Below are 22085 nucleotides of genomic sequence, written 5' to 3'. Positions count from 1 at the left end.
GAGTAAATGTACTCTATGCACTTTGGAGCAAATGCTTTCATTTGTTTTGAGAATTTGCAAGTGAGGTTTAAAACAAGTTGGGTTTGAGGAGGTTTTTTTGTTTCCTGCAGCTTGAAGGTTTGAAAGAGGAGATTAAGTGAGAGGTTTTTCAGCCTGTCATGTGTTTGGTGTACTTTGCCAGCAGTTTTAACTGAACCAAGTGACCTGTTCAGGGAGTCAATGTACAGTGTTGCACAGTTCTTACCCGTTTCTTCTAATCAGCCAGTCAAACCACTCATCAATCCACATCCATGGGGGGGAAACAGGTCCAGTACTGCCAACATAATAAGGCAGAATCAAAGCTGAGTGGAATCTGCTGTTGTTCCAAAGTTACATCTTTAGTGTAAGGACAAACAACTGTTCTTAAGTGTTACTTGAGTTCGATTAAATCTGATCATTTATTAAATTTTACCAATACGTCATATGTTTACTTAGATAGAATATCTGAATCCTTCCTCCACACTGCAGGTACAATAAATAGTAAAATTTTTGGAGGACAGCGTAGCACATGTGGGATGGTGTGCCTCCTGGATGTGTCAAAATGTTTTCTTATCAAACAAACACTCGAACTTTTCATGAATCCTGTCACAATAACTTGAAAAAACATCAAACTAATAAATAACACTCAAAACTCGAGCTGGTTGAAAAACTAATTTCCCAATTCTGTCCACTAGAGGGCACTGTCACACTTCATGCATGTAGGAAGGCACAGGAGCTCTCCGTCTTTCTGTTTCTCTTTTATATGAATCTGTTCCCTCTTGGTCTGTAACTATAATAAATGCACCCACAGAGTGTACAAAGTGTGCTCTTACCGACATCTGGAGGGCACACAGTTTGCAGCTTTTAGACTGGCCCCGCTTGTATTTCCGCGTTGAAGGTGGAGACTAAAGTGGGACAGGGCTGCTGTGTTACGTTTGGGGAAGTTGCTCAATATCGGAAATACACATTGTTACGAGACTGTGAGCAACATATTATTTTGTTCTGCTTGCATGGGTTCACTCAATGGCGGATAATTAACACCCAACGACGGCGGTGTAGGTTGTATAGCATGTCGGTGTAACTGCCACAAAGTGAGGTTGTGTCAGTGTTTGGTCGTAGAATGAATAACTCAGTAACTTCCGCTACTTATATTCGCAACCTCAGCTACAGTTTACGTCGCAGGTTGTCCGACTTTTTGGACCCTCAAAACAGGTGGATAGATGTTATTACCTCGATACGGAAGCCGAGTGGTGAGTTGAGGTACACTCAGCCCCACGTGAGGTAGGTGATTCTAGCCTCATATCAGAAGCAGATGTATTCATTGTCTATATTCAGTTTAGATGGAGCATGCTGGTATTCATCTATTTATCTATCTATCTATGTACTGTGTTGTTTCTCAGGAGGTTCGAAGGCCTTGTTGCACAGGGTAAAAGTCCCACAGTGGAGCTGCTGGTTGACTGGGGGACCACTAACAGTACAGTGGGTGAACTTGTGGACATTTTGAAGAGTCACAAGCTATTGGCTGCTGCTAGTGTCCTGCTGCCTGGTATGATTTATGAAAAATGGCAATATAATAATCACAGAACACATAATACGTATACAACCCTGTATGCAAAACTACAATAACAAGGACCACCTGGTCAAAGTTTATTGGTAAAACTTTACCATGAAAAAGCTTTCATAATTGACAGCGGAAGAAATGTGAAAACTAGTATATAAAGGTAATATATGCTAGTATATAAAGGTAATATATGCTTCCTATAAAATACATTATTTATGATAATGCATAAATGTCTATCTCACAACCATTTTAAGGTATTGAGACCACTCTTTTGACTAGTGCACCGCATCAACAACAATAACTTGATGTCTCGTCTTTTGTCCACACACAGAGGAAGCGGCCGTCTCACCGGAGAGACAGCCGGCCTCTCCAGCTGTGAAAACAAACAGCAGGCTATCAACTAGACTACTGGAAGAGACGGCGACACGTCCACCATCTGACATCTCTGTTCTGCAGCCACAGACTCCTCAGGAGAGCAGTGAGCCAGACCAAACAGGTGTTGCTCTTTTTTTCTCTTCAAATTCAGTTCAACCATATTTTAAGATGATTTTTTTTACGATTGATGTTCACACAGTCGCCTGTAGATATAATACATATAATTTGTACATGAGAGGAGGCTTTCATATGGCATTAAATAAACTGTCATTGTCAGTTGAAATGAACTACTCAATTATAATGAAAATAGTAACAATAAAAAATGTAAAGTTACAAAGTGCTGTACGTGGCGGCATCAGGAAACATTACAGAATTACAAATCATACAAAAATAAAATGGAATACAATACCCAACAATAATATAAGATAATAATAATAAGAAGAAAGCAGATAAGACATGTTTGAAATAAAACAATGTGCAAGCATTGAGAGCTGGCATTTACTTCTAAACAGTGGAGGAAGAAGTATTCAGATGTTTTACTGAAGTAAAAGCTGCATCAACACAATGTAAACATGCTTAATTACAAGTTAAAGTCATGCAATTGAAAATACGAAAGTATTATCGGCAAAATGTATCAAAAGTAAAAGTACTCCTGCCAAAGAAAATGGCCCTCACAATAGACTTCATGTACCCTTGGGTAGTAAATCTTTAACAATGCATCATATTTTCTAAACTACCAATATGTTTTGTGGGTAAAATCTTAATCTGCAAGGAAACGTCTAACTATAGCTGTCAAATATACGTATATAAAGAAGAAAAAGTACAATAGTTCCCTCTGCATTGTAGTTTAGTGAGGTATAAAGTTATGGAAATACACACAACTATACTTGAATTAAATATTTTACATCTCACCACGATGAACAAGGCTGTTTTATCTGAGTCTTGATTTCAGCAGAGGCAACATTGTAAACGATGCCGCTTCTGTGAAGAAAACTAAATTGACCAGCAGGTGGCAGCAATGGCACCTTAACGTCAATCTGACCCCTTTTTCTGTGTTTCCCTCAGACGGCTTCTCCAGTTTCTTGTACCACGAGCTGATGCAGATTACAGGCAACTTTGATGACCGTCCCATATCAGAGGGCGGCAGCAGACTGGGCGAGGGAGGCTTCGGCATTGTGTACAAAGGGCTCATTAATGACAAACCCGTTGCGGTGAAAAAGCTCAATCCAGTAAGTGCAAATATTGTCTCGCCAATCTCAACACTTTTGCAGATCTTGCAAGTTACAACGTAAAATACTGTCTCATTTAGATGGATGACATCTCCCTGGATGAGCTGCGAGTGCAGTTCAACCAAGAGATCCAGACTCTGAAAGTGTACGTTTTGTCCTCCGTCTACGTCCTTGTTACTTAGATTGACTAACAGCCTCATAACCATTACGTTTTATTAGCTAGAGCAGACGAGCTGTGTCTGTATTAAGCCTGGGACAAACAAATACCTTCAGTTTGAATAGATTCCTATAGGCAGCGTTTTATAACAACTAATTCTAAATACTTGTCATTGTAACTTTTTTTGTGTCACGAGACTGTTTGTTCCACAGGTTGAAACATGAAAACTTGGTTGACATGGTTGGATTTTCCTGTGATGGACAGCACCCATGTTTGGTGTACGCCCTTATGGTCAATGGTTCTTTGCTAGACCGACTAGCTTGCTTGGTAAGCACCTGTCTACACACACTCTCACTTCAAGTGCTTGTGCTTTTACACAGATAATTTCATCATAATGCTTTTTGTCCTTTTTAGGAGGGAAGTCCCCCGCTGTCCTGGCGACAGAGGTCCTTGATAGCTGAAGGGACAGCGAGTGGCTTGGAGTACCTGCACAGCAACAGTCATGTCCACAGAGATGTTAAAAGGTACATAGAAGCCCCACAAACCAAAAACCAACGTACATCTGGCTTTTGTCTGTAGTGGGAAAGGTTACAATCGACATGCAGTCCCGGGACGAATGATTCCGCGGTGGTATTTATCGTCTGCTTTCCTGCGCGTTGGTGACATTAAACGTGACACCTTGCCCTTTAAATGATCTTTTCTTTAAGGAATAGTTCCACATTTTGGGGAAATACGTGTATTGACTTTGTTTTGGCGAGAGTTCGACGAAAAGATTGACAGCACTCTTCGACCCCGTTTACACTTGGTCACTTCATGAGATGTGCTTCATGTTTCACAGCTGTCTGTGCTCATGATGTTGTTGTTGTTGTTGTTTTCCTGTTAGTGCAAATATCTTGATCGATGAACAATTTGTGGCAAAGATCTCAGACTTTGGGCTGACGAGAGCGTCGGCCAAGCGGACGTCAACGACCATGATGACGGAGAGGATTGTGGGTACCCGTGCGTACATGGCACCTGAGGCGCTTAGAGGAGAGATCACACCCAGATCTGATGTCTTCAGCTTTGGAGTGGTAGGCTTTCTGCAAACACACACACACACACACACACACAAATGCTTGAGCGGACACACAGAGGGGGATATTATGTCAACTGTCACAATCTAGAACACAACTCCGCAGTTTACTTGAGTTTTTTCAAAGTACTGACGTGCATAATTGCGGGACATAAACATTATAGAATACATTTCTTCGGATTTGTGAAAATAGAGCCCTTTGTTATGCACCAGCTGTCGTTCTTTTCGACTAGAAATTCCAAATCAGTTGAGTACCACAGCTGTACTGTGTTATTAGCTGTACATGTCGAATATATTATCCATTTTTATGACATTTGTTGAAGGATTTATGGGATCAGCGGTGTATAAAGCCGCCTGACCTTCCATATAGTGCAGTATATACAGCGTATATGTCTTCGTGGGACAGCTGTGGAAACACTGCAGTGCCTGTGAAGCTACCTGGCACATGGTGGAGTCACAAAGGTTTTCTGTCGTCCGGAGCCGTGTGATTGACCCCGTCTCTCTCTGCCATCTACAGGTGTTGTTGGAAATATTGTCTGGACTCCCGCCAGCCGATGAAAAGCGTGAGCCACAGTTCTTGGTGAGCAGCACAAAAGAGGCTTTCACTGCGTATCCTTCAATCTGCGGTTTACGAGGACGGCTTATTCAAGACTTTGCTTTTAATTAGTAAGGGCACATTATCAGTTAGTAGTCATTAAAGAGTGATTGAAAGGGTTTGAGCCAGTTCCATCTGTGCTGCAACATCTAACCGCTGTATAAATGGACACTAGCAATTTAGAAGTAAGCAACATTCTATATATACGTACATTCAAATCAGTTTTTAAAGTCTATCGCTGCCTTCAGTCACCTGTAGTTTGATTCCCCGCCTCAATCTCCCAGATGGAGATGAGGTATGATATAGATGATGAAGACGAGGAGCTGACTTTTGAAGACTTCTTGGACAAAAAGATGAGGGACTGGGACGTGAGCCAGGTAGAGAGCGTCTACTCTTTGGCCTGTAACTGCCTCCACGACAGGAAGAACAGACGGCCGGCCATCAAACAGGTACGGGCAGATATTAGGGTGTGAGGTTGAAGCTAGCGCTACAGTTGGAGTCTGCACTACTTTCTGTGTGTCGTCAGACCCAGGAGCAGTGACACGTCTGGTGAAGGAAGTCCCAGCAAATCCCATGAAACAGCCAGAACCACCTCTAAATCGATCAATACTGCAGCTCTCAGCCCCAAACCCATAGGCCTTGCCTAAAGATACAAATCTTACGAAAAACAAATATGTTTAAATAAGAAATATATATAACCGAGGCTGTGACCTGGTCTTGTATTTATATGACAAAGCAAAATATATTTTCCCTTCAAAGGTGTTATGTTGTTGCTACCAGTCGGTAGCGGGCTGAGGTCGGGGAAGAATCGTTAAACTTATATGTGAAAAATGGGATTTGCTTCGATTATGTTTTCTGTATCTGATGAAAGGTTTTAGTCTTTTTTTTTTTTGTAGACCGTCTGTTAGTAATTCATATTCATGTGTCTCAACAGGTCCTGTTGGAGCTTAAAGGAGTTGTCAAAAGCATTTCTCTGGATTCTAAGGCCCAGGAGTGAAGCAGAGCATCCCACAGAAGACCTGAGCCTGCTTTAGTCACGGTGCACACTGACAAATTCAGTTTCTTCTGAAGTTTTAGAGGAATTAATTACTTTTTGACAGTGACTTACAATTATTTTAGCATCAATATCTCACATTTTTTTAGATCTTATTTTTAATTTACTTTTTTATGTTTAAGAGGAATACAACTTTTTCTACAGCATGTTGTGAGGTTTGAAAGAAACTGTATTTATTGTCAAAGAATAAAATGAATGAAGCACGTGTGATTTAAATACTTTATTTTTCTTCTTTTAAAAGAAAGATTTGTAAGAAAACAAATAAGACCAAACATGACTTTTTTTTCTATTAGAATGACAATATGAATATTCCCTTCAAATATGAGGTGAGCGTAGTAGTTTGCCTAATATTAATCAGTAGACCAGTGGATGTGGCAACATTTTGATCAAGGTACCGCTAGTACTCCCTTTCCTATCCGCTTGCTGCGTGCCCTCTTGAATGGGAACCAGCGAAGTGTGAGTACTTCCCCTTCGTGAGAACTGAGAAGTATTGATGTAATATGTCTGGAAGCCCGTTCTCTCCACTGTGACCCTCACACACACACACACACACACACACACACACAATCACCAGAACAGACCCGACGGTTTCTTAATCATAGAGCATCACACAGCTACAGTATGTACATTTACAGCACTTGCATAGAAAAATAAGTTTCTCAGCAGATGATTTTTCAATGTAAACCACAGTTATATCAAAAAAGAAGTCAATTTTCCAATATAAAATGCCCTGTTAACATAACTCAATAGCCGCAAGTGGGATAATTCTATCTTTTCTGCTTTGGAGCACCACGTAGGAGACAAATGTGCAACACATTAGACACGGAAACATTAATTGACACAGACTTAAGGAATGCAAGTTAAGAATTTGAGCATGTGAACTCAAACTGGGGGATTTTATCATATTGGTTCACATTAGTCACACGAACACTTTTTTAAAGTCTCAGCTGGCAACAACGTGCAAACCTCAAGCTCGCCTTTGTTTGGGACTCTGAAGTAATTGTGACTGTGCTAACATACATAAATATGCTTCCATTTGGCAAGCTACAAATGGAATTTCTGAAGTGGGTCATTGCTCAGTTGTCCTTGGCGTGCATAGTTGGGTCTCTGGGGAACTTTGTGGGAATTTGAAGTTGTTGTCTTATTTAAGCGTGTCAAATATGATCGCAGGAATGCTCCACTGTGGAACGTGCTAGGGGTGGAGTTGGCGGTCGGGTGCTGAGGTCTGTTTAATCTTCTTCCTCCGCGGGGGGTCGGGTGATGCGGCGGACCCCCCTCTTCCCGGGGCCTTTGGGCTTGGCGAAGGCCTGCTTGTGTGCATGCTGCTTGGGATGCACCTCCTCGTACAGGAAATCACCGGTCAACTCATCCCCATCGTCAATCTCCAACTGTGAACAGACAAAATAAATATGAACTCACTCCCTTATAGCGATGCAGGTTCTATTCAGGAAATGAGGTTCTACCTTCATAGATTTACTTTCCCATCAAGGTGAATAGTCTCAATCGGCTTCAAAACATTGTAAAGGTTATTATTTTACATTCAGCATTTCTGTCCTGTGTCTGCTGTACTCTTCTTCTCACTGGATTCAGGTGAGGAGGTTCATTTGGGGGGAAAAATGGATCTCGTGTAGTTTGGGGCATTAATAAGGAATCGAGCCGTATGAGATGACAAACTAGGGCTGCAACTAAGGATGAATCAAATAATAGTTTTATCTATAAAAACTTGAATTCAAATAGTTCAAAGTATTTGAGAAGCTGGAACCAGTACATTTTGGGCATTTATACTTTAAAAATGACAATCAAAATAGTTGATAAATCTAGTCAGTGGACTAATTGTGGCAGCTGTAGATCAAACCAGTGTCTCACCTTTTTCTCAATCTCAATCTGGAGATTGTTCTCCACCATGTCGACCAAGGGATTTTTGCAGCTGGAATACAGCATCCTCTCTCGGATGCTGCAGTTGTACCCGGGCATAGAATAAATGAATACTGCAAAAGGAGGAAAAAAGGGGAAATGAGAGGAGCGGCCACAAAGCAGTATGTATGTATGTATGTGTATATATATATATATATATATATATATATATATATATATATATATATATATATATATATATATATATATATATATATATATATATATATATATATATATAAATATACACACACACACACACAACAGGGTGGGACAACCGTTCATACCAACGGAATGTGCTCACCTGTGGACTGCAAGTAGTCGCCTTCGTGGGAATGTTTGTAGAGGAAGAAGTGGTAACGTGGCGATTCTTTAGGGATTCTCAGTGGCAGGTCTTTCAACTCTGTTGGCTCAGTGTTGCACAACCGAATCAGCTCCTGTTCAGCGTCTACTTCCTGTTGACAAAGGAAAAGTTAGCCTCGAGGTCGGTAGCGAGCCGTTGTGACCAGGAAGTTCCTGCACTGAATGCCGGACGGCTTAAGCCTCGCTCTCAGGTGTCTGAGTTAAACATTTACACGACAGTTGCTGGTGTGCTGCTCAGCCTTCTCTGGATAAACAGAACATACTGCCGTCTCAAAAAGCTTTTAGGGACAACAAAACAAAAAGGGAACCGAGACAAAGCAGCAACAGCGCCACAATCACTCCTTTGTACTTTGCACCGATGTGATCTTGTGACATCAACCCTTTGAATTTCAATGAGAGGAACAAAAGCCTTTTGGGGAAGATGAGTAACTCATTGTGATTGGTCTGTTGACGGAAAACATGTCTAGCTCTCCAAACAATACATATGATGAAAGACACAGAATTGATTTGCTTAATCAAATGATTGATCCAGTAAAGGTCGCCTCCTCAGTACTGATTTGCTCCCGAGGACTCACCAGTTGTACGTAATTGACTCTTTTGTCTCTAAAACGTTCGAGCGCTGCAATCGCGTCTTTGTGAACAGGGAAGGCCACTCCCTGCAGAGTCTGCTGCTTGGTGTCCACACTGATGTCCGTATGCACCTGAACACAACACAAACACACACAGACCACAAAAGCCAAGGCACTTTAGCGTTCCATCATTGCGTCACGGACACATCACTGAGGACATTAATCAGTGCATTATTTAGAACATATTGCATTTGCCTTAAAATAGCACGTGGGAGTCATTTATACGAGCGCATTCACAAAAAAAGTCTCTTTATTAATATGCATATGTACGCAGAAACGTGCTCCAAATGTATTTCTGAATCGATGATGGGAACCTGTGGTATCCAGTGTGTTGTCTAACATGTTCTTGAATGTGCACACGCACACGCACACGCACGCACACACACACACACGTCATCATGCTGGTGATGTCAGCTCGGGTCTTTAAAGTCAGTGATACGAGGGGACGAATCAATGTTCCGTCAGGAAGTTTCCACTCGTGATGCTGACGTGTTTATTGAAATACAATCAAAATCAAAATCCTTCATTCGAGTTATCAGAAAGTAAAAACAGTCCCAAAGTCCAACACGTAGCTTGAATGCTGGCGCACGAGGATTACATGAGGTGCTTGCATCCGCGGTGACGAGGCGCCACAGAAAAGTGGAAATGCTGGAGGATTACACTGATGGATCTATTTTTAGATTCCTGTTCCCACAAAATGAAATGCCGTGCAAACAAGATTGAGCTTCCCATGTAGCTACCTCGCATACCGAAAAGGGATTGCGGTCCTTTTATCCATCTGCTTAGTAAACGCCAGGCAGTCTCCGAGGCACAGCAATGATAAATATGTCAAAGCCTCTTTCTCATCCAGGCGGTACAGATTAATGGTATATTATCTTCCTTCAACAGCTGGTCAAGTGGGACGAGCACAAACCTCACTTCCCATTTGCTCTGCTGCTTTTAATTGACCACACTTTGGAGCAGGAGTGCACAACTCAAAGCACTTCCTTATATGGTCAGAAAGACGAGCGCTTGTTTGTGCGCGGCAGGCTTGGAGAGCAGCAAGTAGAATAGGTCGTTTTCTCAAAAAAACAGAAGAAGAAGAGTTCACTTGGGGTTCATTTATAGGAAAAGTGAAACTTCAGATGCTGTTTTTGTTTACTTTCTCCTTTGTCTGGTGGAGTCCATCTGGCACGGCCCTGAAGCCCTTCACATCATTAGCAGCATGCAATGGATATCACGATACAGTATTTCTGTATCTTATCACTGCAAAGGCAAAGCACGACACAGCTCTCCAGTGCTTGATGCACGATCACTGCAAAGTACTCGAAAGCTACAGAGCATTCAAACATTTGCATGTGGCTCTCCCAAGATGGAAATAACAGATCTGAACCCCCATAAAGAGCTCTTCTTCTTTAGCCGCGTTGTTGCTCCGCCTGAATCGCGTTCATGACTGTAAACAAGGATTCTTATGGAGCTTTGTGTGTGTGTGTGTGTGCTGTCTGAGCCTAATGGATTCATCTCTGCCAACATCCTGCTGTTCCAATGCATCAGCATCTTTTGCGCTGTGTTGATACTGCCGAGCGAGCATATGCACACTCGCACTGCTGCTGACCTTGTGCTGTTTTTGAAGGGATGCGTTGCTGGCCTTCATTGATACTCCACACTGTTTCGGGATGGGATTTAGATCTCTCACACACACACACACACACACACACACACAGGAGATGTGATTAAGAAAAAGACTGCTGTGAGCTGAGGTAAGCTATTTTTAAACCGCATGGAAGCTTCAAGTGTTCCGATGACGTAGTGTCATCCCTTTTCAGAACCGAAACAGAGAACAAGTCGAATCCACACTCACCTCAGAACACACTCAAGCCATACAACCAGATTAACTCAAAGGGAAACGATGACTCAGAAATAAAGTCAGAATGTCTCGTCTGTGTTCGTGTGTGTGTGAGTGTGTTTGCACCTCATTTAGCTTAATCTTTCTCAGTTCCTCCTCCGCAGCAGTGAGGGGCAGGGGAGCAGCCTGCAAGGTCAGATATTTCCTGTATCCCAGGAGAGTCATTTCATCCTGACAGAAGACAGCACAATCACACATCAGACAGCAATTCAGACCGACTCATGACTACATTTCTCTCGTCGGTTGCCAAAAAAGAATATGACTGAAGCTGAACTTGTGGAGGTTTGGGACTGAAGCTTTGAGGCCATAAAAGAGCTTTTTTTTTTTTTTACATCACTTCCAAGTGTCGCTGTTGTAAGACCAACCTTTGAGGTACCGAACATCTCATCCTTGATGTGCCCTCCTCCAAACTCCTTCTTCACCGTGGCTCTGGTAGCAGCATATAACATTTTATGTCGCACCTGTTGAAAACATAAAGGTTGGAGAATCATTACAACTTAGAAAACTTGAAAAGATACGTGTCCTCTCCGTAGATCAGTCACTGCATTGTGTTTATTCATGCAACATGTTTACATGCTAGCTATAGTCTTCTTTCCTGCTGCGTTGCTACATTTCATGGCGTTAAAACATTGCTCCATAGCACTGCTACTGGTCCACAAACTCCACAGGGGACCTTTAAGTTCCCTCTGAAACATATTGTGGATTTGAGGCTATTTAAATAGAGTTGACATGAATCGACTCCAATGAGCAGCAAGCACTGGTTGTGAAAGAATTTTGCAAGTTCCAGGCAAGCCTCAACCTGAAGCACTCGGCTTTGAGCAAGAGGGCAGGAATGTTAAGCGCTGTTGTGGCTTCTAGAAAGTGAATTCAAACGCAATTGCACCATGCAGTTACAGCGCTGGAAATATCCTGCATGGCACTTTATTTTGGCACAGATGTCTCCTTGCAACATTCCTCTTAGCACTGCTACAGAAACATTTATACGTCTATTTCTCGTGGCTATTTGGAGTCGCAGTGACTCTATTCCATAAGTGATTCATCAAGTTTTAATGGAACTAAATGACAATGACTTAGGTGACATTGCAAGAGTCAAAAACACGCAAAACACACATTTGCATGACAAGGAAATGATGCAGAAAGATAAGCTCGCTTCACCTAAAAGCACAGAGAGGGCGAATTTCAAGTCGGCGATGGGAGGTTCAGACCGAGCACCGTGTTATTTGGGAAAGACCATAATCTCTACCAGTGTTTCGATTTCAAGAGGTTTGTTAGGGAAATAATGAAAGCACTGTTGTCCACATGTATCCAGTTTTCACCGGCATACACAGCATTGTTGCCTTGATGTGGTAACCCCACCCATCTGACACTCAAAGCAGAGGGGGAGAAATGCTGCGAAGGATGGAAAGCTACTCATTAAAGCCAGCCTGGGCTTTGGTTTTCTTACAATGGAGACGTCTGGTGACCAGGCCAGGAAGACCCACTCGTAGCCCTGGTTGTTGGTGGAGTCCAGCCGGTACAGAACGTAGCAGGGCACGTCGTCCTCGAGGAGGGGCAGCACTAAGGAATCATACTCCTGGTCCCACTTCTTTGCTGCTTTCCTGGTAGTGTCCATCGTCAGCTGCTCTGGAAAGCAGATGTGTGCAACAAAAACAAAAAGCCTGAGCAGAAGTTTGGGAAGACATATACGAGTCCAGCGTTTTCTTGGCAGAGGAAGCTGTAAGCAAACATTAGGACTCTGCTTACCACCGTCGATGACGATCTTTAAGACTCGATATTGGTCGCCGCTCCTGGCGCTGGCGAAGACGTCCTTCACATCGTTACCCGCTGCGGAAAAGACAGCGCCGGCGTCAGTCTCCAGCTGTTTTAATACAGACGCTGGCTTTGCAACAGCACACTCCCGCTAACATGGTCTAACCCCACCAACGCTGTGGATCAAGTCACACTAAGAATATATCTAAGCATGCAACATGATTGCTATTATTTTTCTTCAGAAATCACGCAGGAAGGAACCTTTTCCTATAACACAGAAACGGATGTAAGCTTAACTGGTAAAATACCATAATACATAACAGCAGTTTTATCCACATGGGGCTTTGTCCCTTTCTACATGTATAGCCTAGTCAGTGATAGACAGTTTCACTTATATGGGCCCTATATTAGGCTCTGCCCTAATTGCTCCTGTAGCTGTGCCTATGGTGTATAATTGTGATAGAATCTGAATTGTAAGTCGCTTTGGGTAAAAGCGACTGCTAAATGACTGTAATGTAAAAATAATCTTTTGGATGATAATAACTTAAGTCTGCTTTAACAACTTGAATGATTTTCACAGGAGAGAGACAAAAGCATAGGAACAACAAAACTGATTATACCCAATGCATTTTATGATAATATATATATATATATATATATATATATATATATATATATATATATATATATATATATATATATATATATATATATATAACTGTTGAACGTAGCATGAGGTTAGTAGACACATGTATAATCATCGCAACTCCCTGTCTATCATTAACTCACATAATTTGCACGTTGTTTTACCTCAAAACAGACTGTAAAAACCCGGCTGCCCTATACCAGGACATTACGCCCTACTTACGTCCAATTTATAATAACACAGAGCAGGTACAGCAGTGTTATTCATATATTCATGGCAACACCGGCCGGTCTGTCAGGTCAACAGTTAGTTAAAGGAAGGCGTCACCCATCCATTTAGAAGGCGAAACTAACGCTAAGGGATTTAAGCTTTATGGTGAGAAGCTATGGCAGAACATGCATTTTGCAGTACTGTGAACCAAACACGAAGTCGCCGTGATTTAGGTGGCTCAGGAACGAGTGGGTAAATACTCGGGGATTATACCTCATAGTCCAAAGTGCCCAAACAGGGCACCGCTGATCACACACACACACACGCACGCACACGCACGCACGCACGCACACACACATCACGGGTAGCTCAGAGCTAGCTAGGAGTGGCTTGCTAACTTGAAGCTAGCTTCTCGTTGGAATGAATTGTTGGAATAAAACACACACACACGCGTGCGCGTGCCGCTGCATACATAAATACGGAGACATTGGAAGCAGAGAAACGCATCTACCTTGAATGCCCGTTTGATGTGACATTGTGTCTCTTCGTCGGATAGAGAGCTGATGCAGCTGTTCAGGAGAAACCAGGGCAGAGAAGCAGGAAGTGGACTACACCGACATGACCCCGCCCCGAGTCTGTCGTCATCGACATCAAAATCACATGGCACTGTGAAACAATGTATCTAGTTTTGATTCTTTATACATTGTTGCCATTTCTTAATAATAGAGGTTTTAATAGTTGACATGTAGTGCCTTACAATTTAAAATAAGCAGTATACAAATATTAGTGGCAAAGGAAGTAGTCATATCCTTTTTATAAGTAAAAATGTTTTTTTTAAACAATCCTTAAAAGTAAATGTCCTCCATTCAAAATGTAAATGGTCCTGAAGTATCAAAATAAAACTTACTCAGTATGAAATTGGACAAATATTCTCATGAATGTGATTTGAAGTTAGCTCATGAATGAGATTTTGAAGGGCTTTAATTTTGAAATGCTACATCAGAATGTTCTGGCTTCTGTCTAAGTGACACCTTGAGGTGGTTTGCTATTAACCTGTTGTTCCATTATTTTGTAACTATGCACCTCATTTCCTCAAAAATCTAATCTTAAATTAGACAAATTGTCTCATGAATGTGATTTGAAGGTAGTCATCGTTCCCATTTATTTGATATCTTATTTTGAAAACCGGATGTTGTCTCACGTTAATCTTTCCGCTAACTTTGCAAAGTCCTTCGCTCGCTCCCGATCTGTGCCGTTCGAATGCGTTTACCGTGAATTTCAGCATATAGGGGCACTAGTCAAATGCAAGTGTCTGCTGGGTTGACCACAGAGATCCGAGTGTCTGCTGATTTGACTGCAGTGAGATTTCCGCCTCTCATGGCAGCAGATCTCATTTGGCGTGAAATCCTGCAACATCTGGAAGCCACCGGGCTTCCTGTCTCTGCTCTATGTCCCTCCTACTAATCGCTCCTACACCACGTCAACAAATAAATAAATAAATGAATGAATGAATAGATTTTACAGCAGCAAAATCATCCTGTCACCAGAGGGAATGTCAGCTCTGTGGATCAGAACCGGTCACAACAGACAGAGCAATACCGGAAACAACGTCAACCCGTATTCAAAATAAGGGTGTGAATTGTGTCGTTTAAAAAGGAGCGATTTAGTGAAGTCCAGTGCTGCTGGTACTACAGCTAAAATGAAGCATGCATAGCACTGTTGCCAGTTCAAATGATATATTTATGATTATACATAATAGTATTATGATAATACGTTATCATACTTGGATAATAAGATGGATAGACAAGCCCAAATACAATATTTGCAAACAAATATATTCCAGTCAAAAACGTGTCCGTTTAGTTTTACTTTGAAAGGTGAGGGGCGGATGTTGTGTATGCGTACTGGGTCCGACTTGATGCTGGTGAATAATGTGTGTTGGCTACATTGCGTTGCACAGATGCTGTGCTTGCTGTGTGGACCCAGCACCATCCACTCCACGGCAGCAGCATCCTAATAACAGCCCAAAAACTGCACCCGTTTGGCGGGAACCCGCTGAGGAAGCGCCGCCCGGCGCATGGATGGTCCAGCACAATGGCAGAGGATTTGGGGGTACCTCTGTTGTATACCAACAACAGGTCGCATGGATAATCCCTCCGCAACCCTCCCGTATCGTCTCGTGTTTGGGATGATCAGAGCGTCGCTGTCGGCTTTGATGTGACAGGAGAGCCGTGCGGGAGCGGGGCGTCTAGTCCCCTTGGCTGTCGACCGAGAGGAAAAAACGGCGTGGAGCAGGTGCGTTCATGACGGTGGTTCGACCGCACGTGCACGTGGCACAGGGCTTGCACGAATTTCGGCCGTCCCAGATGTCGCTGGGTGCATCGACATTAAAGTTGTGTCATCAGATAATTCCAGTCAAGCCTATGTTGTCTCCGAGGTACGTGTGGTCGGCGATGTGACATGTGGCGTCATCCCCTCTGACATTAGAGGGGATGATGATGATGATGATGTGTGTGTATGTGGTCACAGACTTATGCTCTTAACATGGTAGTCTATTCAGGAATAGACAGAACTGGCACGAATAGCAGGGCCGTTCAGTGCATTTCCTGCAGCACTTCAGAGGCTGTTCATATTGGGTCAGTCCAAAGGTCATTTTTATGGTTTATAGGAAAGCCGGAGTTCAGAGGATGTATTATGAGCAGCTGGATGATAAGGATGGCTGATGTCTTCATTGCATTCCCATCATTCTCTGCTCCAGCCCACTAGCATATCACACTGTATATTCCAGGTTGATGAGTCCTTTCTGTGTCGTGTTTGCATGCTCTCCTCCTGTTTTCGTGGGTGTCCTTTGGGTGATCTGGATGACTCCCTCTCCATGCATGCGTGGGACTCTCCTGCCAGAAGGCGCAGGCCTCAGACTGGGAGCATGGTCCCCTATCACAACCACTCCTCTTTAATGGTTAGAATGGGATGAAGACAGACAAGTAATTCAGCTTTTTACCAGGACGATTAAGTCATAATTCTACTTCTATTAGTGGAATCCCTAGCTTAGCATAACCTAAGGTGGCACATAATGACAAGACAAACATGATGCCAGGGAAATTGAATAGCCACACGGGTGTTTCACTTTTGGCAGCTCTATTTCTGAAGCCGTCACATCATCCCAAATGGTCATTGCGGGGTATTTTAGGAAACCGTAAGCAGGGGACATGTTTTGGGAAGTTGAGTCCAGTCACACTGGGTTAGTTACAGCGAGGGAGTTCAGAGTGGAGTTCATGGGTGAATGCATGTACGGTAGTTGACTTTGGACTGGGTTGGGTTGGACTGTCGGGAAGTTACTCAAGCGGTGCGTCTGCTTGGCAGGTGTTCCCGGGCAAAGCGCCACAATACTATTTGAGGGGAGCACAGATCAGACGGGCTGCGAGGAGGATAAGCCTCTCGAAAGCCCGCGCTTCACAGCTAACCGCGTCAAGATTCTACCTGATCCAGGTATGACACTTACACCCCAACCTGTTTTACCCACTCATGTAGAATTAAGTCTTTTTAAAGTTGAAACTTCCCGTTCTTGGTTTCAGCTCCTTGTTGAATTGTGAGCTCAGGTAAAACGGGAACCTGAAGACCTCTCTTTCATGTTTGGTTGATAATCTTAGCGTTAATGGGAAAGCCTTTTTCTCTGCGAAAAAAAGGAACGAAATCTCCATGTAGGTGCATTGTTGACGCTGGTGCTGATCACGGCTGTCTGAATTTAGCATAATCCCAATCTGCACCAAACCTCAGTTATATTCCTCCCACTAATCTCAGCCTGAGGGATGTTTTCACTCTAATCTGCCCTGCTGATTCGAGTGTAATGTAATCTGACTGAAAGAATCGCTCTCTCTCTATCCCTCTCTCTCTCCCAGGTGTAGTGTGGCTGGCGGGCTCAGCAGGATGGAAATAGATGCCCGGTTTCGCTACTATTTCCAGCACCCTTGGTCGCGCCTCATCGTGGCGTACCTCGTCACCTTCTTTAACTTCCTCATCTTCGCCGAGGACCCCATCTCTCACAGTCATACGGGGGCCCATATGGTTGTGGTGGGCAACTGCTTCTCCTTCCTGTTCAACAAGTACCCGGGCCTTGGCTGGAACATCCTGAAAGTGATATGCTGGATACTGGCCATAATCACTGGCATGTTAGCCGGGAAGTTTATATTCCACCGCCGGCTCTTTGGTAAGTCACGCGCACATTAATGCAGCGGAATGTGCTGAGTAATGGCTCTGCTGAGGGAGTTGTTTTTGTTGTGGCTGTTCACCAGGGAAAAGCACTTAACACTCATACTTTTGTTCCGCAAAAAAACAATGGAATTAAAGACAATTGCCATCTTTGTATCTCTGCTCCCGCCTTTCTTCTCAGTAATCATCAGATCTGGGTCAAACACTATTTGCAAATCCTTTCATTTTTAATTACTCTCTGGCTCAAGAAGGGCTGCAACCAACATTTATTTTCATTGTCCAATCTTGATTTGATAACCTTTTATTTTCTTCTATATCAATGTGAGAAATAGTGAAATATTGGGGAAGTGTTTGTTATTTTTGCTCAAAAAATACTGAGAAAATGCTTCCATGACCTCAAATGACTTAATTGATGAATCCACTAATCGTTTCAGCTCTAGGTTATATTAGATAAGTGAGGCTACTGCAAGAATGAATAATTATGTTTATAAAACGTTACAAACTCCATAGTGTTTGTACATAAGAGATTTATGTGATATTTTGCTGCTGAATCGATTTATTATACTGTACATATATCAATGCATTACGCATATTTAAATGCAGAAAAGGTGAGTTTAGTCTTGGTAGAGTTTGTACTTTGTTTTAAGGACTATTCTTCCCGTTTGTATCTGATCAGCGGTGCTTTACCTTTTTGGCTTGTAACGCATGAAGAGGCACCATCTACTCGCCCTCTCTCCCGTTGTGGAGCTCGTTCCCACTGCAACACAAAACGATCGCAGAAAAAACTTTTGTTTAAGAGAGGAGGTTTAGACATGAGAAACCACTTTGTGTCTTCCAATAAAATAAGTGAATTATAGATAAAATATAGGTTATTTGATAGCCCACACAAGGATACATAACAACTCCTGGCAGACATTGTGACATGTCACAGTGGGAAACAAATCGGTGTAAATAGTACATATTAAAAGAGAATATTTACAAAAAATGGATAAAAATCAATGCAGAACCAGAGATATCATCTTTTTTATGCACCGCATTCTTCTTCCTTGTCAAAACCTGCCTCCCACATCACGCTATGCTATTAGTGGCTAATGTGTCACTTGAGGCAAGTTTTCAGATGTCGCTCCACCCTGTGGACTAAAGACTGCATTCAACGTTATTTTCACGTATGCAGCAGTACTCTCCAATAACTGTAAACAGACTTTTATGTGTACAATCGGCGGCGTTCCCTTTTTGATATTGGTGTTTAGGTGTGTCAGTTTCAGGGTCCCAGTATCGTGCATGCTCGTGCATTGGGCTGGCTGACAGTGACCCTTAGATGGAATATATAGCCATCATGAATGTCAACTTCACCTGTTCCTGCAGAAAGTACAGTACATCCATTTTAAGTAAGTCATGCCGGTGAGCAAGCACGCTTGCAGGACTCTGATACACCTAAATGGAATGCAGCCATCATAAATTAATGTTTTTTTATCGAGGCATGCTTTTCCTGCTATGATGGAGCCTCTGCAACACAACAACATCCATCCCCTCTGTAAGTCAGCCCTCCTGTTGCTCACTTCTTCCACCTCTCACACCTCCTTGATGCATTGCCTCTTCTTCTTCGACCTCTTGCCTCTTTCTCACCTCGTCTTACAGCCCCAGCCTTTTCTCTCTTGACTCTTTCCATTTCACTCTCCTCTCATAAGGCCGGGACTCCAATTTCATCTGCCCCGTCATTTTGTAGCAGTTCGCAGTGCTTCCTTCTTAACTGACGCATTTCATTCCCCAGTCACTTCACAACTCACTTAGGCCCGGATATTATTGGCCACCCTGGCTTATTTCTTTGGGATGAACCATTAATGGCTATAATTGGAGGGCACGGAGAAGGGGGGGGGGACACTGAGTGATCGTCTGAGCATAAACAGAAAGCCAAGAGTGCATGATGACACTTTCTGAAAATACAGAATCCTCACTAAGAGGGGAAATGGAAAATGGCTTTGAGGACCGTGGGTCTGATAATAGCAGCTGTTCTTTCTCAAGTTGCAATCGTTTCATTGAATAGAGTTTCCTTTCAGAGTCTATGTTCCTGTGGGTCAGGATGGCCCATATTGGATTACTTGATCATACAACATCCTTCCAAGATTTCTGAGACTGTAATAGAGAAGTGAATTTGATGCAGTTATAATTAGAATAGGTCCGAAATACAATATATCGTCTTTATTTAGATACACTATTTAATGGCCCAAACTAAATAATGTCGTATTGAAATTCACATGACAACAACCTAACTTGCTACCGTCGTGAGAATCTGGGTTCCCTAAAAACGGAGTCACCAGCCAGACAAAGTTGAGAAACACTAATATATGACGTCAGTAGATATAAACTTACTGAAGAAAATCTCACTTACCTCAAGTGTTATCTATCCAGGCTCCCCAGGCGCCTTACAGAAAGAAGCCCACTGCTCCTAAAATACTTAGGATTGGTTGAATGCAGAGTTGAAATTCTTATTCGTTTGTTATTATATGTGACAATTAGAATAAAATAAATAATAAGTTAATATAAAGCTAGAGAGTAGAAGCAGGGAAACCGATAGTCTCATTCTACTGCCCTCCGTCTACCAGCACATCTGAATGTAACAAATACCACATTGTGTTATGATGACTTGCGAAGGAGTCCTGATCTGGCAACATCATGGTGATGACTGAGCTACTCTATAATCTATGGTGTCACATTTTTTAAGAGAGAATATTTCTTCAGAAGAAAGTAGTTCAGGTGAAAAGTTTTCTGTTTCTGGAAAGACAAATTATTGTGCAGAAATCTATAACATCAATGATTTAAAAACCACCCAAAATAAAACTACAACAATCTGCATGACAAGTTACCAGAGCTTGGTGAGGAACGTTTATTTTTTGTGTAATATAGGTGACCCGCCTAAACTTTATTTGCATTTGTGAACAGAACACTTTTTTTCAGTCACGACTGTGCAAGCAGGAAAACCTCAATATATTACTCCACCATTAGCATTTTCTCCTTTTGCGTGACTCATGATAGTAAAGTAGGTGCTTCAGCACATGAACTGTAGTAGCTCTCAGTGCCGTTTTACACGAAGGCCCAGTGTATCTGGATCAGGGTCTAACCACTTGCATTGACTTGAGGGTATAAAGGACAGAAAAAGCACAGCTCATCCTGTAGCCATGCACCACAGCGCTAAAGCTTTGCATTGTGGGCCGACTCACAGTCAATGACTATCTCACTTCCCATCTCCATAATTGGAAAAGTAAAACTGCTTCTCATTTCTTCCTCCTGCTGCCTCAGTCCTTAGGTGAATGCATTATGCAAATACATCTCTCTCCAAGGCTGTGCGGCTTCTAAAAGGTAAATTGAAGGGTAATGATGAGTCATGCGGAGCGCCATCCTAACCGGATTAGACCCTCCTTTGCATCTTATTACAGACACTTACATGCAATCAAACGCTGACCGCTCATCTCTACGTGGAGGAGTCATTTAAGGCTCCAGAATAGCGTGAACAGCACAAGAAAAGGTGACGGTAATGTGAGGAAACCTTCTGCCGTTGAACACGGAGCCGTTAACACCGTGGGATGCTCTGCTGAGCTCCGTGTGTGTTTAAAGAGTGTGAGATCTGTCATTGGTTGCTCTGTGGTTGCTCTGTTTTTGGAGGGCCTCTCGTCCCTGATCTTGATGAGTGTAGCCTGCAGGATGCCATCTGGGTTCTGTCATATGTTTATTACTGTGCCACGCAAAGGCTGACATGGCTTATGTACAGCACTGTGTTGCTGCGGGTCAAAGTTGAGTGTGTGTGTGTGTGTGTAGAAGAGTGGGGGCTTTGTATGTGTGTGTTGCTGTTGAGAGTGAATTGATGGCCGTCTATTCAGAATGCTGTCGAAACAATGAGTCTTTTAATTTGTCATCGGGAAATTATTCAACAAGGATTATGATAATGACAAACATTTGCGAGATACAGCGTTTCTGTTTTATACCGATGCAAATTAAATATGTTCTAGTTTAAGAGACGAAACACATTTTATGGACGTCACCTTGGGCTTCAGGAAACTGAGGTACATTGTTAGCTTTTATCTGACATTTTATAGACGAAAAAATGTCCAGGGTGCCAATAATCGTGACCAAAAAGAGGGAAAAACCACCTCTGTCATTACATCTGTTACGACCGGCTCGGGAGTCGCAACATACAGGAGGGACACAACACCAAGTTCGGTTAAAAACAACCACAGCTGCCAGTTTATTTACAGGACACAAGTAAACTGTAGTGTGCAAATCCCACTGCAGACCAGGGTCTGGTGGCAGGCAGATGAGAGAGAGCGAGGGCGGAGCAAGGAGGCGCTTCTATAGGTAAACCACATCCTCATCCAGGTGCCCTCAATCACTCGTTAGGGAGCTGCACCGAGAAGTCAAAAAACA

The 22085-nt window shown here is 42.7% G+C and overlaps 3 protein-coding genes across 3 annotated transcripts in view; 2 read left to right on the top strand and 1 right to left on the bottom strand.

The window, feature by feature from the left end:
* Nucleotides 1-903: 903 nt before the first annotated feature.
* On the top strand, nucleotides 904-6262 carry irak4 (interleukin-1 receptor-associated kinase 4). Its single transcript, XM_079272462.1, has 11 exons — nucleotides 904-1299; nucleotides 1419-1564; nucleotides 1911-2075; nucleotides 3020-3183; nucleotides 3264-3328; nucleotides 3553-3667; nucleotides 3755-3864; nucleotides 4224-4410; nucleotides 4930-4992; nucleotides 5292-5456; nucleotides 5942-6262. Exons 1-11 carry the CDS (start codon nucleotides 1139-1141, stop codon nucleotides 6002-6004), a joined length of 1404 nt encoding a protein of 467 aa, XP_079128588.1. The 5' UTR covers nucleotides 904-1138; the 3' UTR covers nucleotides 6005-6262.
* A 6-nt stretch (nucleotides 6263-6268) lies between these two features.
* Nucleotides 6269-14075, bottom strand: LOC306780205 (twinfilin-1-like). Its single transcript, XM_079272476.1, has 9 exons — nucleotides 13969-14075; nucleotides 12596-12676; nucleotides 12297-12475; nucleotides 11218-11313; nucleotides 10919-11023; nucleotides 8914-9039; nucleotides 8280-8430; nucleotides 7928-8049; nucleotides 6269-7449 (listed from the first exon to the last, which is right to left on the bottom strand). The coding sequence occupies exons 1-9, from the start codon at nucleotides 13991-13993 to the stop codon at nucleotides 7291-7293; spliced, it is 1044 nt and encodes a 347-aa protein (XP_079128602.1). The 5' UTR covers nucleotides 13994-14075; the 3' UTR covers nucleotides 6269-7290.
* Nucleotides 14076-15531: 1456 nt separating this feature from the next.
* The window catches only part of tmem117 (transmembrane protein 117), a 34224-nt gene continuing 27670 nt past the window's right edge, over nucleotides 15532-22085 (top strand). The window contains exons 1-2 of the mRNA XM_079292638.1: nucleotides 15532-15752; nucleotides 17357-17664. Coding sequence (XP_079148764.1) covers nucleotides 17385-17664 — 280 coding nt within the window. The 5' untranslated portion in view covers nucleotides 15532-15752; nucleotides 17357-17384. The remainder of the gene's footprint in view (nucleotides 15753-17356; nucleotides 17665-22085) is intronic.

The sequence above is a fragment of the Melanostigma gelatinosum genome (assembly GCF_949748355.1).
Source record: "Melanostigma gelatinosum genome assembly, chromosome: 1".
In the NCBI taxonomy this organism is placed as follows: Eukaryota; Metazoa; Chordata; class Actinopteri; order Perciformes; family Zoarcidae; genus Melanostigma; species Melanostigma gelatinosum.
This window is presented reverse-complemented; position numbering and strand designations above follow the sequence as displayed.

Excerpts from the sequence above, each read along its gene's own strand:
- irak4 (XM_079272462.1), top strand. The coding sequence starts at position 1,139 with ATGAATAACTCAGTAACTTCCGCTACTTATATTCGCAACCTCAGCTAC. Across the intron at positions 4,993-5,291 it reads AGCGTGAGCCACAGTTCTTG|ATGGAGATGAGGTATGATAT; the intron begins GTGAGCAGCACA and ends TCAATCTCCCAG. Across the intron at positions 5,457-5,941 it reads GACGGCCGGCCATCAAACAG|GTCCTGTTGGAGCTTAAAGG; the intron begins GTACGGGCAGAT and ends GTGTCTCAACAG.
- LOC306780205 (XM_079272476.1), bottom strand. The coding sequence starts at position 13,993 with ATGTCACATCAAACGGGCATTCAAG. Across the intron at positions 12,476-12,595 it reads AAAGATCGTCATCGACGGTG|AGCAGCTGACGATGGACACT; the intron begins GTAAGCAGAGTC and ends TCTGCTTTCCAG. Across the intron at positions 7,450-7,927 it reads AGATTGAGATTGAGAAAAAG|TTGGAGATTGACGATGGGGA; the intron begins GTGAGACACTGG and ends GTCTGTTCACAG.